General features: G+C 43.0%; 2 protein-coding genes across 2 annotated transcripts in view; both read right to left on the bottom strand.

The window, feature by feature from the left end:
* The window catches only part of PLCXD3 (phosphatidylinositol specific phospholipase C X domain containing 3), a 100,039-nt gene extending 99,111 nt beyond the window's left edge, over window positions 1-928 (bottom strand). The window contains exon 1 of the mRNA XM_042875533.1: window positions 826-928. Coding sequence (XP_042731467.1) covers window positions 826-928 — 103 coding nt within the window. The remainder of the gene's footprint in view (window positions 1-825) is intronic.
* An 11,149-nt stretch (window positions 929-12,077) lies between these two features.
* The window catches only part of OXCT1 (3-oxoacid CoA-transferase 1), a 151,756-nt gene continuing 143,786 nt past the window's right edge, over window positions 12,078-20,047 (bottom strand). Inside the window, exon 17 of the mRNA XM_042875525.1 lies at window positions 12,078-12,176. Coding sequence (XP_042731459.1) covers window positions 12,078-12,176 — 99 coding nt within the window. The remainder of the gene's footprint in view (window positions 12,177-20,047) is intronic.

Here is a 20,047-nt window from a genome sequence, read left to right as displayed (position 1 = left end):
AAAGCTTTTAATAGCTCCAACAGGATTTGACATCGTAATTACAGATGCTGGGTCCCTACACTGAGGAGGGAATGCAGTTTTACACCCAGTATACCCAACCTACAGCAAAAAACACAGTGTAGCAATAAAAGATGAGCCACAGCTTGCATGAGCTGCAAGAGACTATGAAAGCAAAGCTTTCTGCTGCAGAAGACAAGTTCTAGTGAAACTGCCGCGATTGACTTAAACAGGTCTTCGGCTGGCGTTACAAATCGTTGCAGCACAAGGAGCTGCTGGGCAAAACTTGCGAGAAGTGGACGCTTCCCCCAGGGGAGCTCGAGAGACACGAGCGCAGCCTCAGCGCCTGAGGAGCCCGGCGGGCACCGGGGCCAGCATACCGGGCAAGGCACCAGAGCCACGCAGCCCACCCACCAGGGCCACCCACCGCCTCGCCTAGGTCAACTCACAGCCCGCACCTCGCTGGAAAGAAAAAAAAAATGAAAAATAAAAAAACACAGAAAGTCCGGGAGTGAGGAGGTCGCCGCCGGCGCGCCGCCGACCCTCGGCCGGGTGCCGGCGGTATGACGGCCGGGACGGAGCGCTCGGCACGCGGCCCCGCACCGCCCGCCGGGATGCCCGGCGCCAAGCACCGCCGAAGCGCCCCGCACGGCGCCGCTCCCGCGGCAGCAATTCCCGCTCCGGCTCCATCCCGGGGGGGACGCGGACCGGCAGCGGCGCCGCGAGTCCCGCCGCCATTTCCCCCCCCGCGGTCGCGAGGGGCAGAGGGCGGGCAGCGGCCCACCTGTTCGCGGCGGCGGAGCGGGGGGAAGGCAGGGGCGGCCCTACCTGGGATGGCCAGGTTGGTGAGCGGGGTGCTGCGGATGCTGTCGGGCAGAGCTGCCATCCAGTCGGCGAACCGCGGCTCGTTCTTGCCTTGCGACGAAGCCATGCCGCCGTACCCCGACCGCTCTCCTACTGCCGCCGCAACCGCTCGTTCCAGCCCGCCCGGCCCCGGCCCGGCCCCGCCCGCCCGGCGCCGCCCCGTCCTCGCCGCCTCGCCCCCGCCCGCTGCCCCTCCCCGGCCGGGCCCTGGTTCCGATGCGGTGTGCTGCTCGTGTGGCCGCCGCGTCGCCGCTCGGCGCGGCCGGGCTGTCCCCGAGGAGGGCAGGGGTTGGCGACGGGAGCTTCAGCCCGTCCCAGGTAACTCAGGGGACGAGGAGCCGTCTCAGGCCGGGCGCTGGGCGGCAGAGTTCGTGCCGCCGCTCCTTTCCTGGCACAGAATTCGCCTGTGCCGCCGGCTGGGCCGTGTCACCCATCTCCCCTCAGCGCTAATTCGGGATCTCAGCCCAGCTTCTGGAACGGTGGTGGGGACATCAACAGCCTCCTCGTTCCCTATGCAGTCCTTGGGCACCAAATAGCCTCCCTGGCCCTGGCTGCAATTGTAGAATCACATAGTATCACAAGTTGGAAGGGACTCATAAGGATCAGCTAGTCCGACTCCAGGCTCCACATAGAATCACCAGAAGTCAGACTGTCTGATGGAAAGCATTGTCCAAACACTACTACTACTCTGGCAGCTTGTAACCAGTGCCCTGGGCAACCTGTTCAGTGCCCAGCCACTCTATCAGTAATAGAACTGCAGAATAAGACCAGATATCCTCTGTGCTGGTACCTTGACCTTGGCAGGATCTCCCAGCTGATGGCTGCTCCAAGTTTCTTTGTTCCTATGTGAAATCTCTGCAATGGGTTGTTCACACCAAAAAAATAATTCCTTCCTGCAATACTCTTTGGAGATTTGTTTTCTTTTGGCTTTGCCCTTTGCAGATGATATAAATTAGTATCATCCATTCTCATTCCCAACCCGTCTTTATTTTGAGAGGCAGCTTCTTCAATGTTTGCATTAGCAAAGCGTTTATATTTCTGCCCTAGAATCAATGAATTAATGAAGCCAATAAGGCTCTGTAAGCCATCTGGAGCTGTTACAACAGTCTTGATCTGTTGACCTCAGCATGAGCAGTCATGTTTTATTGAAGTGGCTGATATGTGTGTGGAATTCTGGAGGTGTGCACTTGTAAGAAATAATGCCTGAAAAGAACCAGGGTAGACGATCACCTCACCTTGAAGTCCTAGCAGAGCCAGCTGTGGTCCTGCATTTGTGTTATTCCTCAACATCTTTGATAGCAGCTGTTTTAAGGAATAAAAATGCAGGGAGCAGTTATTAATAGCCATTATTTCTCTTTTGGTCCAAGTGTGCAGAAGAAACAAAAGCAAACAAATAAAACACACACACAATACAACCTCTTCCTTCAGCCCAAAATAAAGATTTCTTGAAAAATGAATATTTCTGACATTTCTTTTTTAAAAACAGAGAAAATGCTGACTCACTCATTGCAATAGAAACAGTTCTTAAGGTGGGTTTTATATGGATAAATGCAAACAGATGGTTGGCCTTGGGAGAGATGTTGGATGTGAATTGATGCCACATGAAAGAGAAGGAGAAGTACACAAGCGATCACATAATGTGTTTAATTTTTCAGTATTTTTGTAAGCTAATTTGCCCCTTTCAAGATCACTGGTATTAGTAAACATGGAAAAATGTCTAGATTTTGGATATGAAAACATAAAATACTCTAATGACCTGGAAATGGAAGGTACTGCTTTACTTTATCTTCAAAGGACAGTATGAAATTACAATACAAAAATTACAGATTTCTAAAGAGCATTCCAGTGAGGAGTAATGAGTATTTTTATTACCATGATTGGATCAAATCTGTTGTAAGTGGCAAAGTTAGTAATGGATTGCACTTGTTACCTGGAAAACTACAGCTGATTTGTTATCCACGCCACTACTTGTTCTGTCTTTTCTGACATAAAATAGGTGTATAGTGGTTTTTGAAAGCTTAAGTATGTTGCTAATAACTACTGTTGATCTTTGCCAGTCTCTAAAGCTTTTGGCTTAACTCAGAGAAAAATGAAATCGTACACATGAAAGCCCTGTCATTTTTCAATGTATTTTTTTTTATAATAATGGTAGAAATATTTAATAGCATTCCATTGTTCCTAGTTCACTGGAGAACTGTAAAAGTCTCTCTTTGCACTGGTGAGAAACTCACTGGCTTTTGTTTCTACAGATAGCTAGAGCTTTCGTATCTGCTTTTTTCTTTCAGTGTGTGAAGTTGGATTGGATGCAGGTTGATCTATTAACATATTTATACTTGTATTCTTTATAATCAAATTAGAAACACAGAGAACCTGAGAATTGTGCATGCCTTAATGCAAATTTTTTTAAAAGTCCAAAATGCAGACTTGTGTGTACTCTTAAAACAGAACAAAATAATTAGCATATATGGAAATGTATTTTGTTATTATTAACCAAATTCTGGAAGTTGAGAAGAAGAAGGTGAAAGATGAGTGATAATGCACGCATCCAGCATGCAGGCAGAAATCAATCCTCCCTGAGGATTATTTCTAAGACTTCTGAAAGAGAGCAGTTGTTCTATTTTATACCCTTCTCTTTTCTAAGTTTGTCATGTGGAGTTATTTAGTGCTTAAGAAAGGCCATTTAAAGTGTCTAAAAGAACAAAGCATTGTACTTCTGATGTTATCCCACACCATATTTCTTACTTAGGTTATTTGTTTAAAAATGCATCAATGGTGGCTGCTTTTTCATCTGGTTAAAAATGATCAAGTTTGGTAACAGCATTACTGTAAAGACTGTAACGGCATTACTGAGGGTGGTGATGGCAGAACTTGAAAAATTCTATTTTCCACACAGTGGTATAAGATCACACAAATAATATGCAACTTCTGTGCAGGGAAGGATGCAAGAAATGTTGCTTTTCATATGTAAAAACTCATGAACATTCTGCCATGAACAACTCTCTATGTGTTCTTGAAATATTCACAGGGCAAAACAAGCTGGATAACAGTATAATTTCAGCACATTCTCACAAATTAAAAGTGGGCTTTAACAAAAGTAAGAGCTAACTGAGCTAATTTATCAGTGGGTTTATCACAAGCAAAGCAGAAGCAAGAACCAAAGCTAATCATCATTGATGTAGCCACCAAATATTGTGTTGAGGTGGTCAGAAAATATTTTATCTGTAGGAAAATATCTACCTTTGTTCCAAAAAAATGCAGAGATGAAAGCAGCAGACAGGTGCCTCCTCCCTCTAGTTTCTTTCTCCCCCCCCCCCCCCCCTCCCCCCCCAATTTTTAAGCTTTCCGGCAGCAGCAAGGAAGAATTAAAGGTTTTCAAGGCAGTCAGATAGTTTTGTCAGAAAATCTACTCCTCTGAAGGAACAGACATTTTTGAACACTCTAACTAAAGTCAGTACTGAAAATACACATGGCTCCATAAGAATTCAAATTTTCTGGATGCTGGGATCGTACCTTTGGGGTTACATCTAACATGAAGAAAAAAAAAATAGGAACATCTAAGTAAAGACTATTAAAAGATAGAACCATGTGAAGAAAACTTCATTAATGATGTTTATAATACTACCGTGGTAAGAAAAGATAAACCTATACAGAGAAAAATTGGTGAAGGTACCAGGAAATAAATGGATGAGATTACCTGCAGGATTTTACAGCAGATCACTAAAGACAGGAGATGCAATAATTTTGTATGTGTCAGCCATTTAGGACATAGCTGAGATCTACAGGATAAGGTATTTAGCAACTCAGGGAAAAGAGGAAACTACTATTTCTAGATAGATGACCTAATAATAAAGCAACTTTTTATTTGTTAAAATATGGAAATTGGGTACTCTAAAAAGTGATTCTTAAATTCTACAACTGCTTCTTTACTATCAAGGGATTGTGAATGACATCTTGTAATTGATCTTGATTATGACTGAAGAGCACATATCCACTGTAATGTACTTCCCATTTGTTTGATGTAAGATTATTTTTTAAAGTGCAAACATTAGTCAAGTCACTCATTTTCTGTAGTAGCTGTTATTTAAAAGAAGATGTTATTTAAAAGAAATGGAAACAACTAAATGAGAAAATAGGGAAAGCAAATAAACATACAGTGGGTTCTTACGCAATTAATACCAAGCATTAATAAACAAAGAATTCTGATTTCTTTGGCTGGTGAAAAATAGACCAAAATGAAGTGAAGATAATGAAAATACTCCACTGGATTCAGTGGAATATGGATCCCCTGGATGGAGAACCAATGTGATTTGGTTAAAGGCTGATGTTTCTACTGTGCTTACATCCAAAGCCACTAGGGAAGAAAAGTATTTTCTATTTTTAAATAGAAACCATGATTGATGACACAGAGACTTCCCAACAGGAGCCAAAGAGTGTTAACAGTAGTCACTTCCACTCCTGGCAACTGGCATTGTTTTTTATGAAAGATGTATTTCAACATCTTAGACAAGGCTTCCCAAACAGGCTCTTGCTGTTTGCGTGGTAATGAAACACTGCCTAGCAGTGTTGGTAATAGTAAGCAGGACTAATGAGATTTTAGAATGAAATTGGTATGCTAGCCGCATTTAACAGGCTGTAGACCATTCATGCTGTGAGGATGAGAGGTAATGTTCCTTTCTAATTACACACTCCGCATGATTGGTATGAACAATGTGGTCACTTCATCTCGACATTTGTAGATGAGGTAGGACAAAGACACAAGGCACTGTTTCAGCCTTAATGAGCAATGCATCTAGCTTCTCCAGGGGAAGAGGTAGGAAGAGGTAGGCATGGATGCTAGAGAAAAAAAGACAACTACTAATTCTGGGAAGTCATATTTCCACTGTATGCCTGACTCTGATGTGTGATGTTAAGGAACAGCTTAATAGGAGTATATTATACAACAACATAAAATTTTCCCTTAAACTTCCTCCCTTATCTTCCAGCACAAGAGAATGAAGTGAGAGAGGAAGGCTAGAACAAGAGAACAAAGAAGCTGGAAGTGGATTGAAAATAACTGTCAAATGAGGATGAGAAACTTACAGTGTTCATATCCAAATCTGGTTCCGAATGGAAACAATAATACTTCAGTTTATTGCAGGGTTCAACAATGTCAGTATAACAAAGGCTGCAAAAAAAGATATGTCAGATGCCACTGTCTCAACCAATTCCCCAGGAGGGAAGACTCCAGGAGTATCTGTTGCTAAAAGAGTTCCACCAGCAGATAGCAGAGTTTTGGACATCATCTGAATGATGAAGAATCTTGGTCTTATGTGCAGATCATAGGTCACTCGTAATCCTATGCAGCTTGTTCTGCGAATCTCTGGATATTGTGAAGGGAGGAATAGTATGGCCTTACGGGAAGTGTGCCTTTTAGTAGATATGAAGTAACATGTAGATCTGGAAGATACAGCACAACCTGTCTCAGCTAAATGCACCATAACTAACAGCTGAACACAGAGCAAATACATCTCATACAAACTATTTCTGGGGCTAATTGATTGCAGCCAACTAACAGTGTGATGGAGACTTCAACAGAGTAAGTTAAACATGCAGTTGAGCCCAGGCTAATTAGAGGAAAGACTTATATAATTCCTGGAAAGGGATGTAGCAGAGGATTGTGCTTCAAATCTTGGCCTTCAAGGCTGAGGAAACACTCTACAGAATGCAAAACTAGGCAAGTGTATGAATTCTATAATCAAAATACATTGAAAAGTGGTATTCAGTAGAACAACTAATAGAATGCTATGAAGATAGTCACGTAATTAGAAGGTGAACATGGAATTGCAGCTTTTAGATACAAATTGTGAAGTATGCAGAGGATGGTGGATTTTGCATAATAATTTCTCAGGACTGGGGAGTTCTCAGAAATCTGATATGAATGTTGGGTAATCATATATGGGACCAGGAATTGGACTCTAAGTTCTTGTGAGTCATTCAAACACAACTTTTATATGATTCTATGAATTGTATGACAATATGACTTCTCTAACTGCTTAATAAAGAGTCAAGTGAAGTTTTGTGTAATGCAGGCCTGATGGACCCTGAAGCTTAGGAGTAGCAGAAGGGACTGATTTGGGAATGATCACATTGGCACACTGAGAGGGTTCAGAGGACCACAAGCACGAAACATCACAGCCAACAACTTCTCACAAAAAAGAACCAAATAACAGAAACTAGGTTATGAATTCAATTTGCCCAGGGGGATTCAAGCAGCCTATGACTTGTCTGTATGGGAAGGCAGTCACTGAGCACTGCAGAAACAGCAAACAGGACTGGTGTTGAAGATACAAACCAAGATGTGGAGGTTATCTCTGAATGAGAGGGGTGCACTGCTAATGGAGGACACTGAGAAGAAAGAGTTACAGAATGCCTTCCTTTCTTCTGTCTTTACTTCTAAGACTGCTCCTCAGGAATAGAATAACAGAATTATAGAATTGCTCAGGTTGGAAAAGACCCTAAAGATCGAATCCAATCATGACCTAACCATACTACCCTAACTAAATCATGTCCCTGAACACCACATCCAAATGGTTTTTAAACCATCCAGGGATGGTGACTCAACCACCCTCTTGGGGAGCCTATTACAGTGCTTAACAACCCTTTCTGTAAAGAAGAGTTTTCTGATAGCCAACCTAAGCATCACCTGGTGAAAGTTGAGGCCATTTCCCCTCGTTCTGTCACCTGTCACAAGTGAGAGGAGATCAGCCCTGCTCTCACTGCAATCACCATTCAGGTATTTGAAGAGAGCAATAAGGTCTCCCTTCAGCCTCTTCTTCCCCAGACTGAACAGCCCCAGTTCCTTCAGTCTCTCCTTGTAGGGCATGTTCTCCAAGCCCTTCACAAGCCTTGTTGCCCTTCTTTGGACCTGCTCCAGCACCTCCATGTCCTTTCTGTACTGAGGTGCCCCAAACTGGACACAGTACTCGAGGTGAGGCCTCACCAATGCCGAGTACAGGAGCAGGATGACTTCCCTAGTCCTGCTCACCACACCACTCCTGATACAAGCCAGGATGCCATTGGCCTTCTTGGCCACGTGGGCACACTGCTGGCTCATATTCAGCCGACTGTCCATCAGTACACCAAGGTCCTTTTCCATCAGGCAGCTTTCCAGCCACTCCTCCCCAAGCCTGTAGGGTTGCCAGGGATTGTTGTGACCAAATTGCAGGACCCAATACTTGGCCCTATTGAAACTCATACAGTTTACTTTGGCCCATCGATCCAGTCTATCCAGGTCCCTCTGTAGTGCCTTTCTACCCTCCAGCAGATCAACATCAACATTCCCTCCCAGCTTTGTGTCATCTGCAGACTTACTGAAGGCGCACTCAATCCTGTAATCAATATCGTTAATAAAGATGTTAAATAGAAGTGGCCCCAGTACCATGCCCTGGGGGATACCACACGTAACTGGCTGTCAGCTGGATTTAACTCCATTGACCACAGCTCTTTGGGCCTGGCCATCCAGCCAGTGTTTCACCCAGCAGAGGGTACACCCATCCAAAATATGGGCAACCAGCTTCTCCATGAGGATGCTGTGGGGGACAGTGTCAAAGGCTTTACTGAAGTCCAGACCACACTGACAACCTTACCTTAATCCACTCAGCGGGTCAACTTGTCATAGAACGAAGTCAGATCTGTCAAATAGGATCTACCATTCATGAACTCATGCTGACTGGGCCTGATCCCCTGGTTGACCTTTAACTGGTCCATGATGGCTCCCGAGATTATCTGTTCCATAACCTTCCAAGCACCAAGGTGAGACTGATAGGTCTGTAGCTACCAGGATCATTTTTCTAGCACTTTTTGAAGATGGGCATCACATCTGCAGACCACCAGTACCTTCCCAGTTAGCTAGGACTGCAGAAGGATGATGGAGAGTGGCTTGGCACCCACATCTGCCAAATCCCTCAACACTCTAAGGTACAGTCTATCTGGACCCATGGACTTGAGAGTGTCCAGCTTTCAGAGCAGGTCCAAAACATCTCTTCATGGATTATACAGGGCCTATTCTGTTCCCCATCCCTATCTTCCAGCGCAAGGGGCTGTGTGCCTGAGGAGTAACTAGTCTTTTTATTAAAGACTGAATATAAGACCCTGTAGAAGAGAAAGGGAGAGAGAGAGTCTGGAGAAGGGAAGATTTTATCATGGTTGAGAATCTGGTTAAAGATTGTCTAGAGAAACTCGAAGCACACAAATCCAGGGGCCCTGATAGGATACACCCATGAAAGCTGAGGGAGCTAGAACTGCTTGCTAAGCTACTCTCTATTATCTTTATAGGTAATGGAGAACGAAAGAGATGTCTGAAGACTAGAGCAAAACCAGTGTCACTTCAGTCTTCAAAAAGGGCATGAAGGAGGATGTAGGAAACTACAGGATAGTCAGCCTCATCTCCACCCCTGTAAAGGTGATGAAACAACTTTTTCTAGATGTCATCTCTAAGTAAGTAGAAGAAAAGAAGGTTATCAGGAGTAGTCAAAATGGATTCGCCAAGGGCAAATCATGCTTAACCAACCTGGTAGCCTTTTATGATGTTATAACCGGGTGAGCCACAAGCAGGGCTTTTGAATCTGGCTCTCATAACATCCTTGTGGATTAGCTCAGGAAGTGTGAGATAGATGAGTGGACAGTGAGGTGGATTGGGAACTGGCTGAGTGACAGAGCTCAGAGTATTGTGATCAGGGTCACAGACTCTAGGCCTGTAACTAACTGTGTTCTCCAAGTGTCAGTACTGGGTCTAGTCTTGTTTAATAGCTTAATCACCTGGATGAAGGGAAAGAGTGCACCCTCAGCAAGTTTTCTGGTTATACAAAGCTGTGAGGTGTGGCTGACACACCAGAGATCTATGCTGCCATTCAGTAAGACCTAGACAGACTGGAGAGATGGACAGAGAATAATCTGATGAGGTTCAACAAAGGCATGTGCAGAATCCTACACCTGGGGAGGATTGACAACATGTATCAGTACAGGTTAAGGGATAAACTGCTGGAAAGGAGCTCTGCAGAGAAAGACCTGGATGTCCTACAGAATAACAGGTTGGCCATGAGTCAGCAGTGTGCCCTTGTGGCCAAGAAGGCCAATGGTATCCTGGGTTGCATTAAAAAGAGTGTAGCCATCAGGTCAAGGGGAGGATCGCTCCCCCTCTATTCCCCTAGTGAAGCTACTTTGAGAGGACAGTGTCCAATTCGGTGCTACTCAGCTCAAGAAAGACAGGAAACTTATAGGGAGAGTCCAGCAGAGATTCACAAAGATTATTAGAAGCCTCAAACATCTCTCTTATAAGGAAAGGCTGGGAGATCTGAGACTCTTCAACTTGGACTAGAGAAAAAGGAGGGAGAATCTTCTCAACAGTTATAAATATCTGAAGGGCAGGAGTCAAGTCTATGGGACCAAGCTCTTTTCAGCTGTGCCCAGTGACAAGATGAGGAGGAGTGGGAACAAATTAGAACACAGGAAGATGCAGAAGAAATTCTTTACTATCAGTGATGGAGCACTGGAACAAGCTGGCAAGACAGGCTGTGAATTCTACTTGTCTAGAAATATTCAAAATATGCCTGGATTCTTTCTTGTGAAACCTACTGTAGGGAACCTGGTTTAGCAGGAAGTTTTGATCTCCTGAGGTCCTTTCCAGTCCTTACGATTTTGTGATTCTGTTACTTCTGCCTAGCTCCTCCATTCTCTGAGATGATGAAGTGGAGAGGCAGGTGTCACATTTCCTATCACTCTGCCACCAGTTTCCTGATACCCATGGACTCAAGTTAGCTTCTCTCTGCTTTGAATTGCTTCCTCACCTTGACCTATGTAGAAAATTAAGTTAAACCTAACACCTTAATGGCCTGATGGCTCTGTACCTAATGAACCATTCCAAAAGTCCAGAAGTGTTTCTATCTAAAGCTTGGAATTCAAGCATCCGTTTCCAAAGTAATTTTCTGCCCACGGGATGGAGCCCTAATTGCTGTGCTTCATGACTTGCTACCAGAGTGAAAAAATGTTAAAAACAATTTCATTAAATGCAGTGCAGCTCTGGATTATAAAGACAATTAAGTTTGCAAATGTAACGATCTGTATGATGCTGAGTGAATAAAAGATATGAGGAATTCCTAGTAAATATACTATACTAATATAATCCTTTAGGACTAAAACAATTTCCAACATAAAGTCACATGTTTCAGCTGCTAGGTTTGCCTTATACTCTTGGTAAGATCAAGGTTAAAGAAGTCACTGGAGACTTATCAGATAACCTGAAAGTGCAATAAACCATCAGGCGGGAGGAAGAGGTTACAGCAAGTCCACTCTGGCAACTCACTGTGTTCAAAGTCCCTTTGGACTCCATGGGATATGGCTGGCAGCACAGTTCTCAGTGAAGGATCCACCAGGGAACTTCATTTTAGGCTCAATGAAATAAAGCCCCAGTGCTTCATAGCTCATTTCCTTGACCTGCTAGCCTGAACTCAGGGTACAACTCTGATGTCTGATCTCTCAGTTGCTCTTCTCACAATTATTCTTCTGGAGAATGGGGAAAAATAACCCTTTGCAGCACTCAATGTTTTGTATTATTTCAATGGATGTTGTTGTTTTTTTTTCCCAACACATGTCTTCAGAAGGGTTGAACAGAGCAGGGCAGAGGTGTAACTTGCATTATCTCCTTTTTCTTGTTTTGAAGTCGTCTCACTTGGGCAAGACAACAAAAAGGGAAAGAATTCAAGCTTCCAAATCCACACTGACTGCCATAATCTACACATAGAATTTAATGAAATACTCTGAAATATATGTGTGTAAAGTGATAGATTTCCAATTTCTGCTGCTGTAGAAATCAGAAACTTAACCTGTCTGGTACTGGTTTGTATTTGCACCCTGTAAGAGATCCTTGGTGATTTCCACATGGTAATTACAGCTTTGTGAAGCTCACTGACCCTAGGATGAAATCAAAATAGCTTCAGATGGCAGGAACAGAGCTGGGAACGTAAGCATCAACAGCTCAGAAGTGGAGCCCCAGCCTGGAAAGCTCTGTGAAGAACTCAGTATTGTCCACAGCAGATATGAGGGCAGTCACCAGCAACAGCACAGGCATGGTCAAGTGGAGAGGATGCTATCAATGAGTTCTTCTCTCACTCTGTTCTCATCAAGGTTTGCCCTAGCCCAAGTGTGGCATCTTTCACTTGGCCTTGTTGAACCTCATTAGGTTATCGTTGGTCCATGTTCAAGTTGTCCCAGGACCCCTGGATGGCATCCATTCCTTCCATCACATCAACTGCACCACTCTGCTTTCTGTCACCATCAAACTTGAGGAAAGAGCATGTGATCACAGATCACATGTACGGATTGGAAATTCTAGGATCTCTGGATATCACTGAGTTCAACCATCATTCTGAAGCAGGCTTCCTGCAGTAGGTTGCACAGGTAGATGTCCAGCTTGGAATGTATGCAGAAAAGTAGACTCCCAACCTCTCTATTGTTGCAGTACCCTGTCACTCTGAAGTAAAGAAGTTCTGCCTTGTGTTAGTTGCAGAACTTTCTGTGTTTCAGTTTGTGCCCATTGTCCCTTGTACTACTGATGCATGCCTCTAAAAGAGTCCATCCCGATTGACTTGACTCCTGCACTGTCGACACTTATGAACAGTTATGAAATCTCACCGTCCAGGTTGTTACTAAAGATGTTGAAGAGCACTAGTCCCAAGACAGACCCTTAGGGGACACCAGCATCCACCTGGACACAAAGCTATTGACAATCTTCTTGCTCTGTGACCATCCAGCGAATGCTTTATCCACAGAATAGTCCACCCTTCAATTGTATGTTTCTCCAGTTTAGACGTACTGATGTGGTGTTAGACCATGTAAAAAGTCTTGCATAAATTCAGGTAGATGATATCAGTTGCCCTTCCTTTGTCCACCAATGCTGTCACTCGATTATAGAAGGCCATCAGACTGGTCAGTCACAGTCTGCCCTTGATGAAGCCGTGCTGGCTATCTTGGACCACCTCCTCATCTTGCATGAGTCTTTACATTTACATGTGTCTCCCAGGAGGACCTGTTCCATGATCTTCTCAGACATTAACAGATTGATGCAAGTCTATATATAAATATGTCAAGATCATACAATATATTTTTGTGAATGGAAGAAAGTGCATATTGATTCTCAGCGTAAGTATTTTGTTGAAAATCTCTGTGTTGAAATGATGTAGCATATTCATCAGTAGCTACAGGGTGAAGATAGCTCGATGTTTCTTTGCTGTTATGTTAAGCATATGCCATTTGAAAAGGAGTGTAGATGTGTTATTCCACCAGCCATATGAAGTGAAAAAGCTAGAAAAACTCAGTCTCATTTTTAGAATTTCATTTTTGGAAGAGTTTTCCATTGCTGAAAGAGAAATGACAGTGGGAGGTTTGTGAGTGTTTGGGGTGATAAGCAGCTTGAGTGGCACTTGGAGGAGATGCAGTGAGTAAAATCCTTTTCCCTTTGAAGTCAATAGGAAACTTGGCTCTGAATGTGAGGGAGCCAGAATTAACCATCAGCTTTGGCTTTCCTTGAATATAGCAAGAGCTTTGCAAGTCACACTGTTGGCTAAACAGCCATGGGGTTGTGGAAGTAAAAGGAAAAGCATGAACTACTTTTTCCATCGCAAATGAGAACCAAGAATATGCATTGATCTACTGCATTTCTCCTCTTTCCTGAAAACAATCTTGGGATCCTAGATTGAAATTTTTCTTGACTTGCTTGGACACAGATAACCTCAATCTTCTCAACCAGAGGCATCCCAAAGGGCAAATGCAGTGCTTTGAAACTATCTTCATAGAAAGCAAAGCAATTTTGAGCAATATGTGTCATGCACACATGCTTTCATACATGCACACAGGAGTCCATTTGGGACATGATGTGTCATCACTCTGACTTGTTCCTCTGCTGCTTTTCACTATAAAATCTTCTGGAAGTTTCCTTTGTTAGGAGAAGCTCTCTGAGCACTTTCAGGAAGTTAGAAAAGTTCAACTGAGACCGGGCTGAAGTGCTACCTCCTTTCTGCTGCACAGAGATGGGTAGTAGGACAATAAAGAGGAATAATTAAGAATAATGTGAGAGCAAAGGATTTCAGCAGCTGAGTGTCTGCCAGCAGTGGATAAATGGTTTGCTGACCAAGAAACAATACCTTTGGAAAAAAATATCTTCACAAAAGTACATTGGAATAATCTGAACATCCTTTTACTGTGCATCCAGTACTTGTAAAAAAGGAAGTCTTGCTAGATATAGAAGGAAGTTCTGGCACTTCATGTACACATAATTCATAAAGAAAGCATTTAAATGTAGAAGTTTGAAAAGGCAATGAATCTTTGCGAAAAGTGCCTCTGTCTCTGGGAGATAAGAGGAAATGAGAAAGGAGAAAGAACAGTAGTTTCTTTTAAATTCTCCTTTCAATCCACCTGCAGCACAGCACCCACAAAACACTGTGCCAGACTAGGCAGGCGCATGGTAGCCTACCCAGACCAGAAGTGCCTCGCTGCTCCCTTGCCTTTCCTTTCCTTGCAACTCACCCGTTGCCAGACACTGATTTTTTTCCTACTGTATTAAATTCTTTAGCTCAGTGTTTCTCACACTAACATAGTAATGAGGACCTCTCCTCACTAATATAATGCAAATTCATAGCCTGAATGAGTAATTCACAGAGTAATTCAGGTGGTCAAAACATATATGCAATGCTGCGTCCGTGTTTTCTTTGGCATCTCTGCTGCTTTCCTCCATGGCTGCTCTTGCAGTTGGCACTTCCTCATATCCAAAAGGAGGAATTGCTGCGAATGTTGTGTGTTCTTTGATACTACTTTTCTGCCCAAAGAAAGGTGCCCGGAGACCATGTCTGTTTCCTGAATTCTGAAGGCAAAATATCTCAGGAAGATAAATGGTGGGCTTGCAAGCTGGGGTCTCTAAAATGTTTATTAGAGGGAATATATATCACTGCTGATGCTTTGTCTGGCAAAGCTTGAGAAGTTTGAGGTGCTTATCTCAAAAGTTACGTGGAGTGCCTAGAGATTGAGTTATTTCTTTATTGACTGTAAAAATCAAAGTATATTAATGAGAAGAAACAATTGTGAGACTGGTAAATCAGTGCCAGTACTGGCAGTGGGTTTTAAATGTTTAGATACCTCTAGACGTGTTAATACGTAATACGTAATAGATACCTCTAGACTCTCAATACAAAAAATTTCCAATGAATTTTTTAACTCTGTTGTGATGAACTTTAACACTACATAATCCTACGTTTGGTATGCTGTGGTGATTAGCAACTTGCACGCATTTTACAATGGATAAAATGCATGAAAGTTTATATATATATATATTTTAAGTGAAACACATGCTGAACATTGCAAAGTCCTGTTTATAGAAGAGCAGCTATCTGTTTGCGCCTGCTTTCATTCAAGGTAGGAAAAACTCAGAAGAGAGGATGACCATTGCCTTGTGCTGCTGGCACTGGGTCTGTTCAAACACCAAGTGAAAACTAACTTCTCAAGACCAATCTTCACTTTTACAGTCAACCTTTTGGTAGCAAATTTTTTTTTTTTTTTTTTCTATTTTTCTTCAAAACTCCATCAACACTTGGGTGAACAGAAGGCACTGCTCTGCAAGTTAATAACCCTCCAAACAGTTTATGATGCTCTTATGCTCTACATCCAGATTGTGGCTAATTATTCTCCTCCATCACACAAAGTGTTGTAATCCTGCACTTCCAGCCATCACCTTCAGAAGAAAAAACAGTGCAATACTTTTTCCCCAGGAAAGCTGCTACAGATGTACATTGGGTAGCTTCCTTATCACTCTGGTTAAATTAAAGCAATATTTTAAATATCCTGAGCACAGATTTTGTTTGTCTCTCTGATAGCAATGTCTGGTGGAAGAGCAATACATGTTCTTATTTCCCTGGCAGTAGAGCCAGCAGCAACCCATGCATCCCTATGGCTGTCTCTGTGTTGTGAGGACAAGCTCCTGACCCAACAACCACCAACACCAGGCAGGACACCAGACCAGATAATGTCAGAGAAATGGAAATCAATAAAATGATGCAGACATCTCTGTTCAGGTGCCAGGGGTACATGTGTGTTGGTGCATTATGGAGGCTTTGCCTCAACTTACAACCATGGGACTACGATGCCTACTGTTGCTGGGCTGGCTTAAGAGGGATTCTCATGGAAAATAGAGCAATGGCACAGCAAAAAATATTTACAGTCATGATTCACAGTTACTGTAGTTGCCACAATTTGCCAAACTTAATTTGCCATTTGAAAATTATTTCCTCTTTGAAATAAAGAGACTTGCATATATGATGGTTACTGTGTTGGCAAACACCATGTTTCTAAATAACAACTGTAAAACTACTGAGGCTTGGCAAGTGCAAGTGTAACAGATAGCACTGTTTTCCTGGGGAAAAAATATGGTTTAGTTAAGGTGAAATTTGCTTTGAAAGCTGAGCAAGTGAAAGTTGGTATTTATTGAAAGACTCTGAGCCACTTCTTAGGTGCAAAGCTAACACCTGTGGGTTACAAAAAAAAAGTAAACACCCCTTTGAGTCAACATTTATCCCTTATCCCTACTTTACACTTACTAGAAAGCCATAAAACCCTCTGAAATACCAGCTTTCATTCCACTGCTGAAAACACAGTGGTGTTTCTTACAGCCCAAAAATATTGGTCAGGAGACAGCAAGAATGGAGCAAAGGTACAGGCTGTTCCCCACTTTACATAGGGATTAGGCTCCGAAATTGGAGGGATGATAGAATCACAGAATTATAGAATTACCGAGATTGGGAAAGACCTTAAAGATCATTTGGTCCAACCATCCACCTATCACCAGTATTTCTCACTAAACCAGGTCCCTCAGTACAACATGTAAACATTACTTGAACACCTCCAGGGTCGATGACTTCACCACCTCCCTGTGCAGCCTGTAGCAGTGCCTGACCACTCTCTTGGAGAGGAAATATTTCCTAACGTCCAACCTGAATGTCCTGTGGTGCAACTTGAGGCCATTCCCTCCAGCCTTATTGCTAGTTATTCAGGAGAAGAGGGTGACCCCCACCTCCCTTCAGGCAGTTATAGAGCATGATAACATCACCCCTGAACCTCCTCTTGTCCAGACTAAACAATCCCAGCTCCTCATAAGACTTATGCTCCAGACCCGGCACCCGCTTTGTTGCCCTTCTCTGAACACTCTCCAGGGCCTCAATGTCATTCCTGTAGCGAGGGGCTCAAAACTAGGTGATGCAGGCACATGGAAGACTCCAGAGCCAGGTTAATGGCATCAGGCTCATGCTGCTGCTCCTGATAGCATCAGTGAATGACAAAGTGGTTTGAGTTGGAAGGGAACTCAAAAACTATCTAGTTCCAACTACTGCCATGGACAGGATTGAAACCCATTGATTACATTAGAAAAAAAAAAAAAATGTAATGTAATGAAGCCCAGGGCTTCATCCAGCCTGGACTTGAATGCCTCCATGAATAAAAAATCGACAGCTTCTCTGAGCAGCCTGTTTTAGTGCCTCACCATTCTCTGAGTAAAGAATTTCTTCCTAATATCTAACCTAATTTTCCCTTCCTTTAGTTTTAAACCATTACAACTTGTCCTATCATTATACCCCCTGATAAAAAGCCCCTCTCCAGCTTTCCTGTGGGCCCATTATGGTATTAGGAGTCTGCTACCAGGTCTTCCCAGAGCTTTCTTAATCAGAGTTTTATTCCAGCTTAGCTAACCACAGTGGCACTACCAATTTGCCACACGCTTACTATTACCCAGTAAGATTTCATCTTCTCACCTGTCAAATCACTCTGCCTAAGTGGTCACACTCCAAAGCCAACCTGCTGAATTTCAGTCCCAGGGCAGTAGCTGTTTTACCTCCTGCAACTGCTCTCAGATCACTTGTTTTTTTACTCCACTTGCCTAAGTCTGTACTAAAGAGTTGCCACCTATCATTATTTTATTTTATTTTATTTTATTTTATTTTATTTTATTTTATTTTATTTTATTTTATTTTATTCCATTCCATTCCATTCCATTCCATTCCATTCCATTCCATTCCATTCCATTCCACTTCATTTTGCATTTCATACTTTTGGAAATATACCAGTGAAATCTTCCTGCAAAGCATTGTCTTTTCACTAAGACTTCACCCTTTACCTCATATTTTTGTCCTGAATTTGAAGTGCCAAGCAGTGGAGTAGTTTAGTTACACTTCAGTTATGTGCTTTAGCATACTTGGTAGAATTTTCGTTCCAGACGAACAGGCTGCCTAGGGAAGTGGTGAAGTTGCCATTCCTAGAGGAGTTCAAGAGATATGTCAGTAGGTCAGGTTGATAGCTGGATTTGATGATCTTGAAGATCTTTTCCATCTTAGATGATCCCATGATGCTGTGATCTTTTGTAAAGCTTCCCTAGGAGAGATGCCACTTACATATTTTATTATTAGCTACTGAAATTCTCATCATTAGCAGCTGATCCTTAATTTGAAAAGAATGTAAAACAGCTGGGATCGTATGTGTATATTTTTCCTTCATAAATTGGTAAATGCTTGCACTGGTAAAAGCCTGGATTTAGTTAAACAGTAAATCAACGAAACATTTAGAATTTACCTGACTCCATCTATACACTCCTGTTGACATTGCTGCTGCATCTCAGGTCTCACTGACAGCAACAACAACCAAAAAAACAAATAAATAAATACAGCTTATCTTTGGGCTGGGGCAATCTCAGGTATTTATACAAACAGGGACAAGAGAGAAGCCCTATGGAGAAGGACTTAGGGGTCCTGGTGGATTAGCCAGCAGTGTGTGCTTGCAGCTTGGAAGGCCAACTGTGTTCTGGGCTCCATTAAAAAAGGGGTGGCCAGCAGGGAGAAGGAGGTGATTGTTCCCCTCTACTCAGCTCTTTTGAGGCCCCACCTGCAGTACTGTGTCCAGGCCTGGGGCCCCCAGCACAAGAAGGATGAGGAGGTCTTGGAACAAGTCCAGAGGAGGGCCATTAAGATGATCAGAGGGATGGAGCACCTCTCCTGTGAGGAAAGGTTGAGGGAACTGGGCTTGTTTAGCTTGGAGAAGAAAAGGCTCCAGGGTGCCTTTTCCTCACTGTGGCCTTCCAGTACTTGAAGGGAGCATATAAACAGAAGGGGGAATGACTGTTCACATGGGTTGATAGTGATAGGACAAGGGACAATGGTCTTAAACTGAGACAGGGGAGGTTTAGGTTAGATATTAGGAGGAAGTCTTTCACAGAGGGTGGTGAGTCACTGGAACAGGTTGCCCAAGGAGGCTGTGGATGCCCCATCCCTGGAGACATTCAAGGCCAGGCTGGATGTGGCTCTGGGCAGCCTGGTCTGCTGGTTGGCGACCCTGCACATAGCAGGGGGTTGAAACTCGATGATTACTGTGGTCCTTTTCAACCCAGGCCATTCTATGATTCTACGATGATTCTATGATTCTTTGCCTTTGAGAGCAAACAGTACCCAATTAGGCATGTTCTTCTATTTCCCTTTTTTTTTTTTTGGTATTTTTTACCAAACACAATAAAGTACAAATTTCTGCATCAAAGAGAAAGCCCTCAGAGCCACAAGTGGCTAGCTGATCCTGTAAAATCGAAACAGCATCCAATTTCTTTTTGAGTTACAAAAGAACTTCATTCACACAAACAGTAACACCAAATTCATGGAATTAACTGTGTACTTAATGGTATAGCAGACTCATGTATCTTCTTTATTTTGGGATACAAACTCCTATTCATATGCTTTCGCCTGTTGCTAAGTGCGTGTTCCCTCCCTACGTAAGGTATGAGATTTTTTAAAAGGGGTGATCCTCCTTAAAACTTAAGGAAGCGCTGCATGGCTGCCTCTGAAATGAACAGCAAAGGTCTTCAGGTCCTCCTGGAGTTGCAGCATGGTTGAGGTTGGAATGGACAACCAGAGGTTCTGCCTTGCTGCCTGAGCAGGGTGGCTGGGCCAGATGGCCTTTGGAAATCCCTTGCGCGCTTGGTCATTATGAATAGCAAAAATCTGAAACTCTTTCCTGTGTGTGCAGATATAATGAAGAGAATAAGGTTTTCTTTGTACGAAACCACTGCAAAAGGAGAACCAGACATGGGGAAAATAAAATAAAATAAAATAAAATAAAATAAAATAAAATAAAATAA

The sequence above is a fragment of the Lagopus leucura genome, unplaced genomic scaffold (assembly GCF_019238085.1).
Source record: "Lagopus leucura isolate 7727_CA_CO unplaced genomic scaffold, USGS_WTPT01 Super-Scaffold_100014, whole genome shotgun sequence".
Lineage (NCBI taxonomy): Eukaryota > Metazoa > Chordata > Aves > Galliformes > Phasianidae > Lagopus > Lagopus leucura.
Note: the sequence above shows the minus strand (reverse complement) of the source record. Positions and strands in the feature narration are given on the sequence as shown.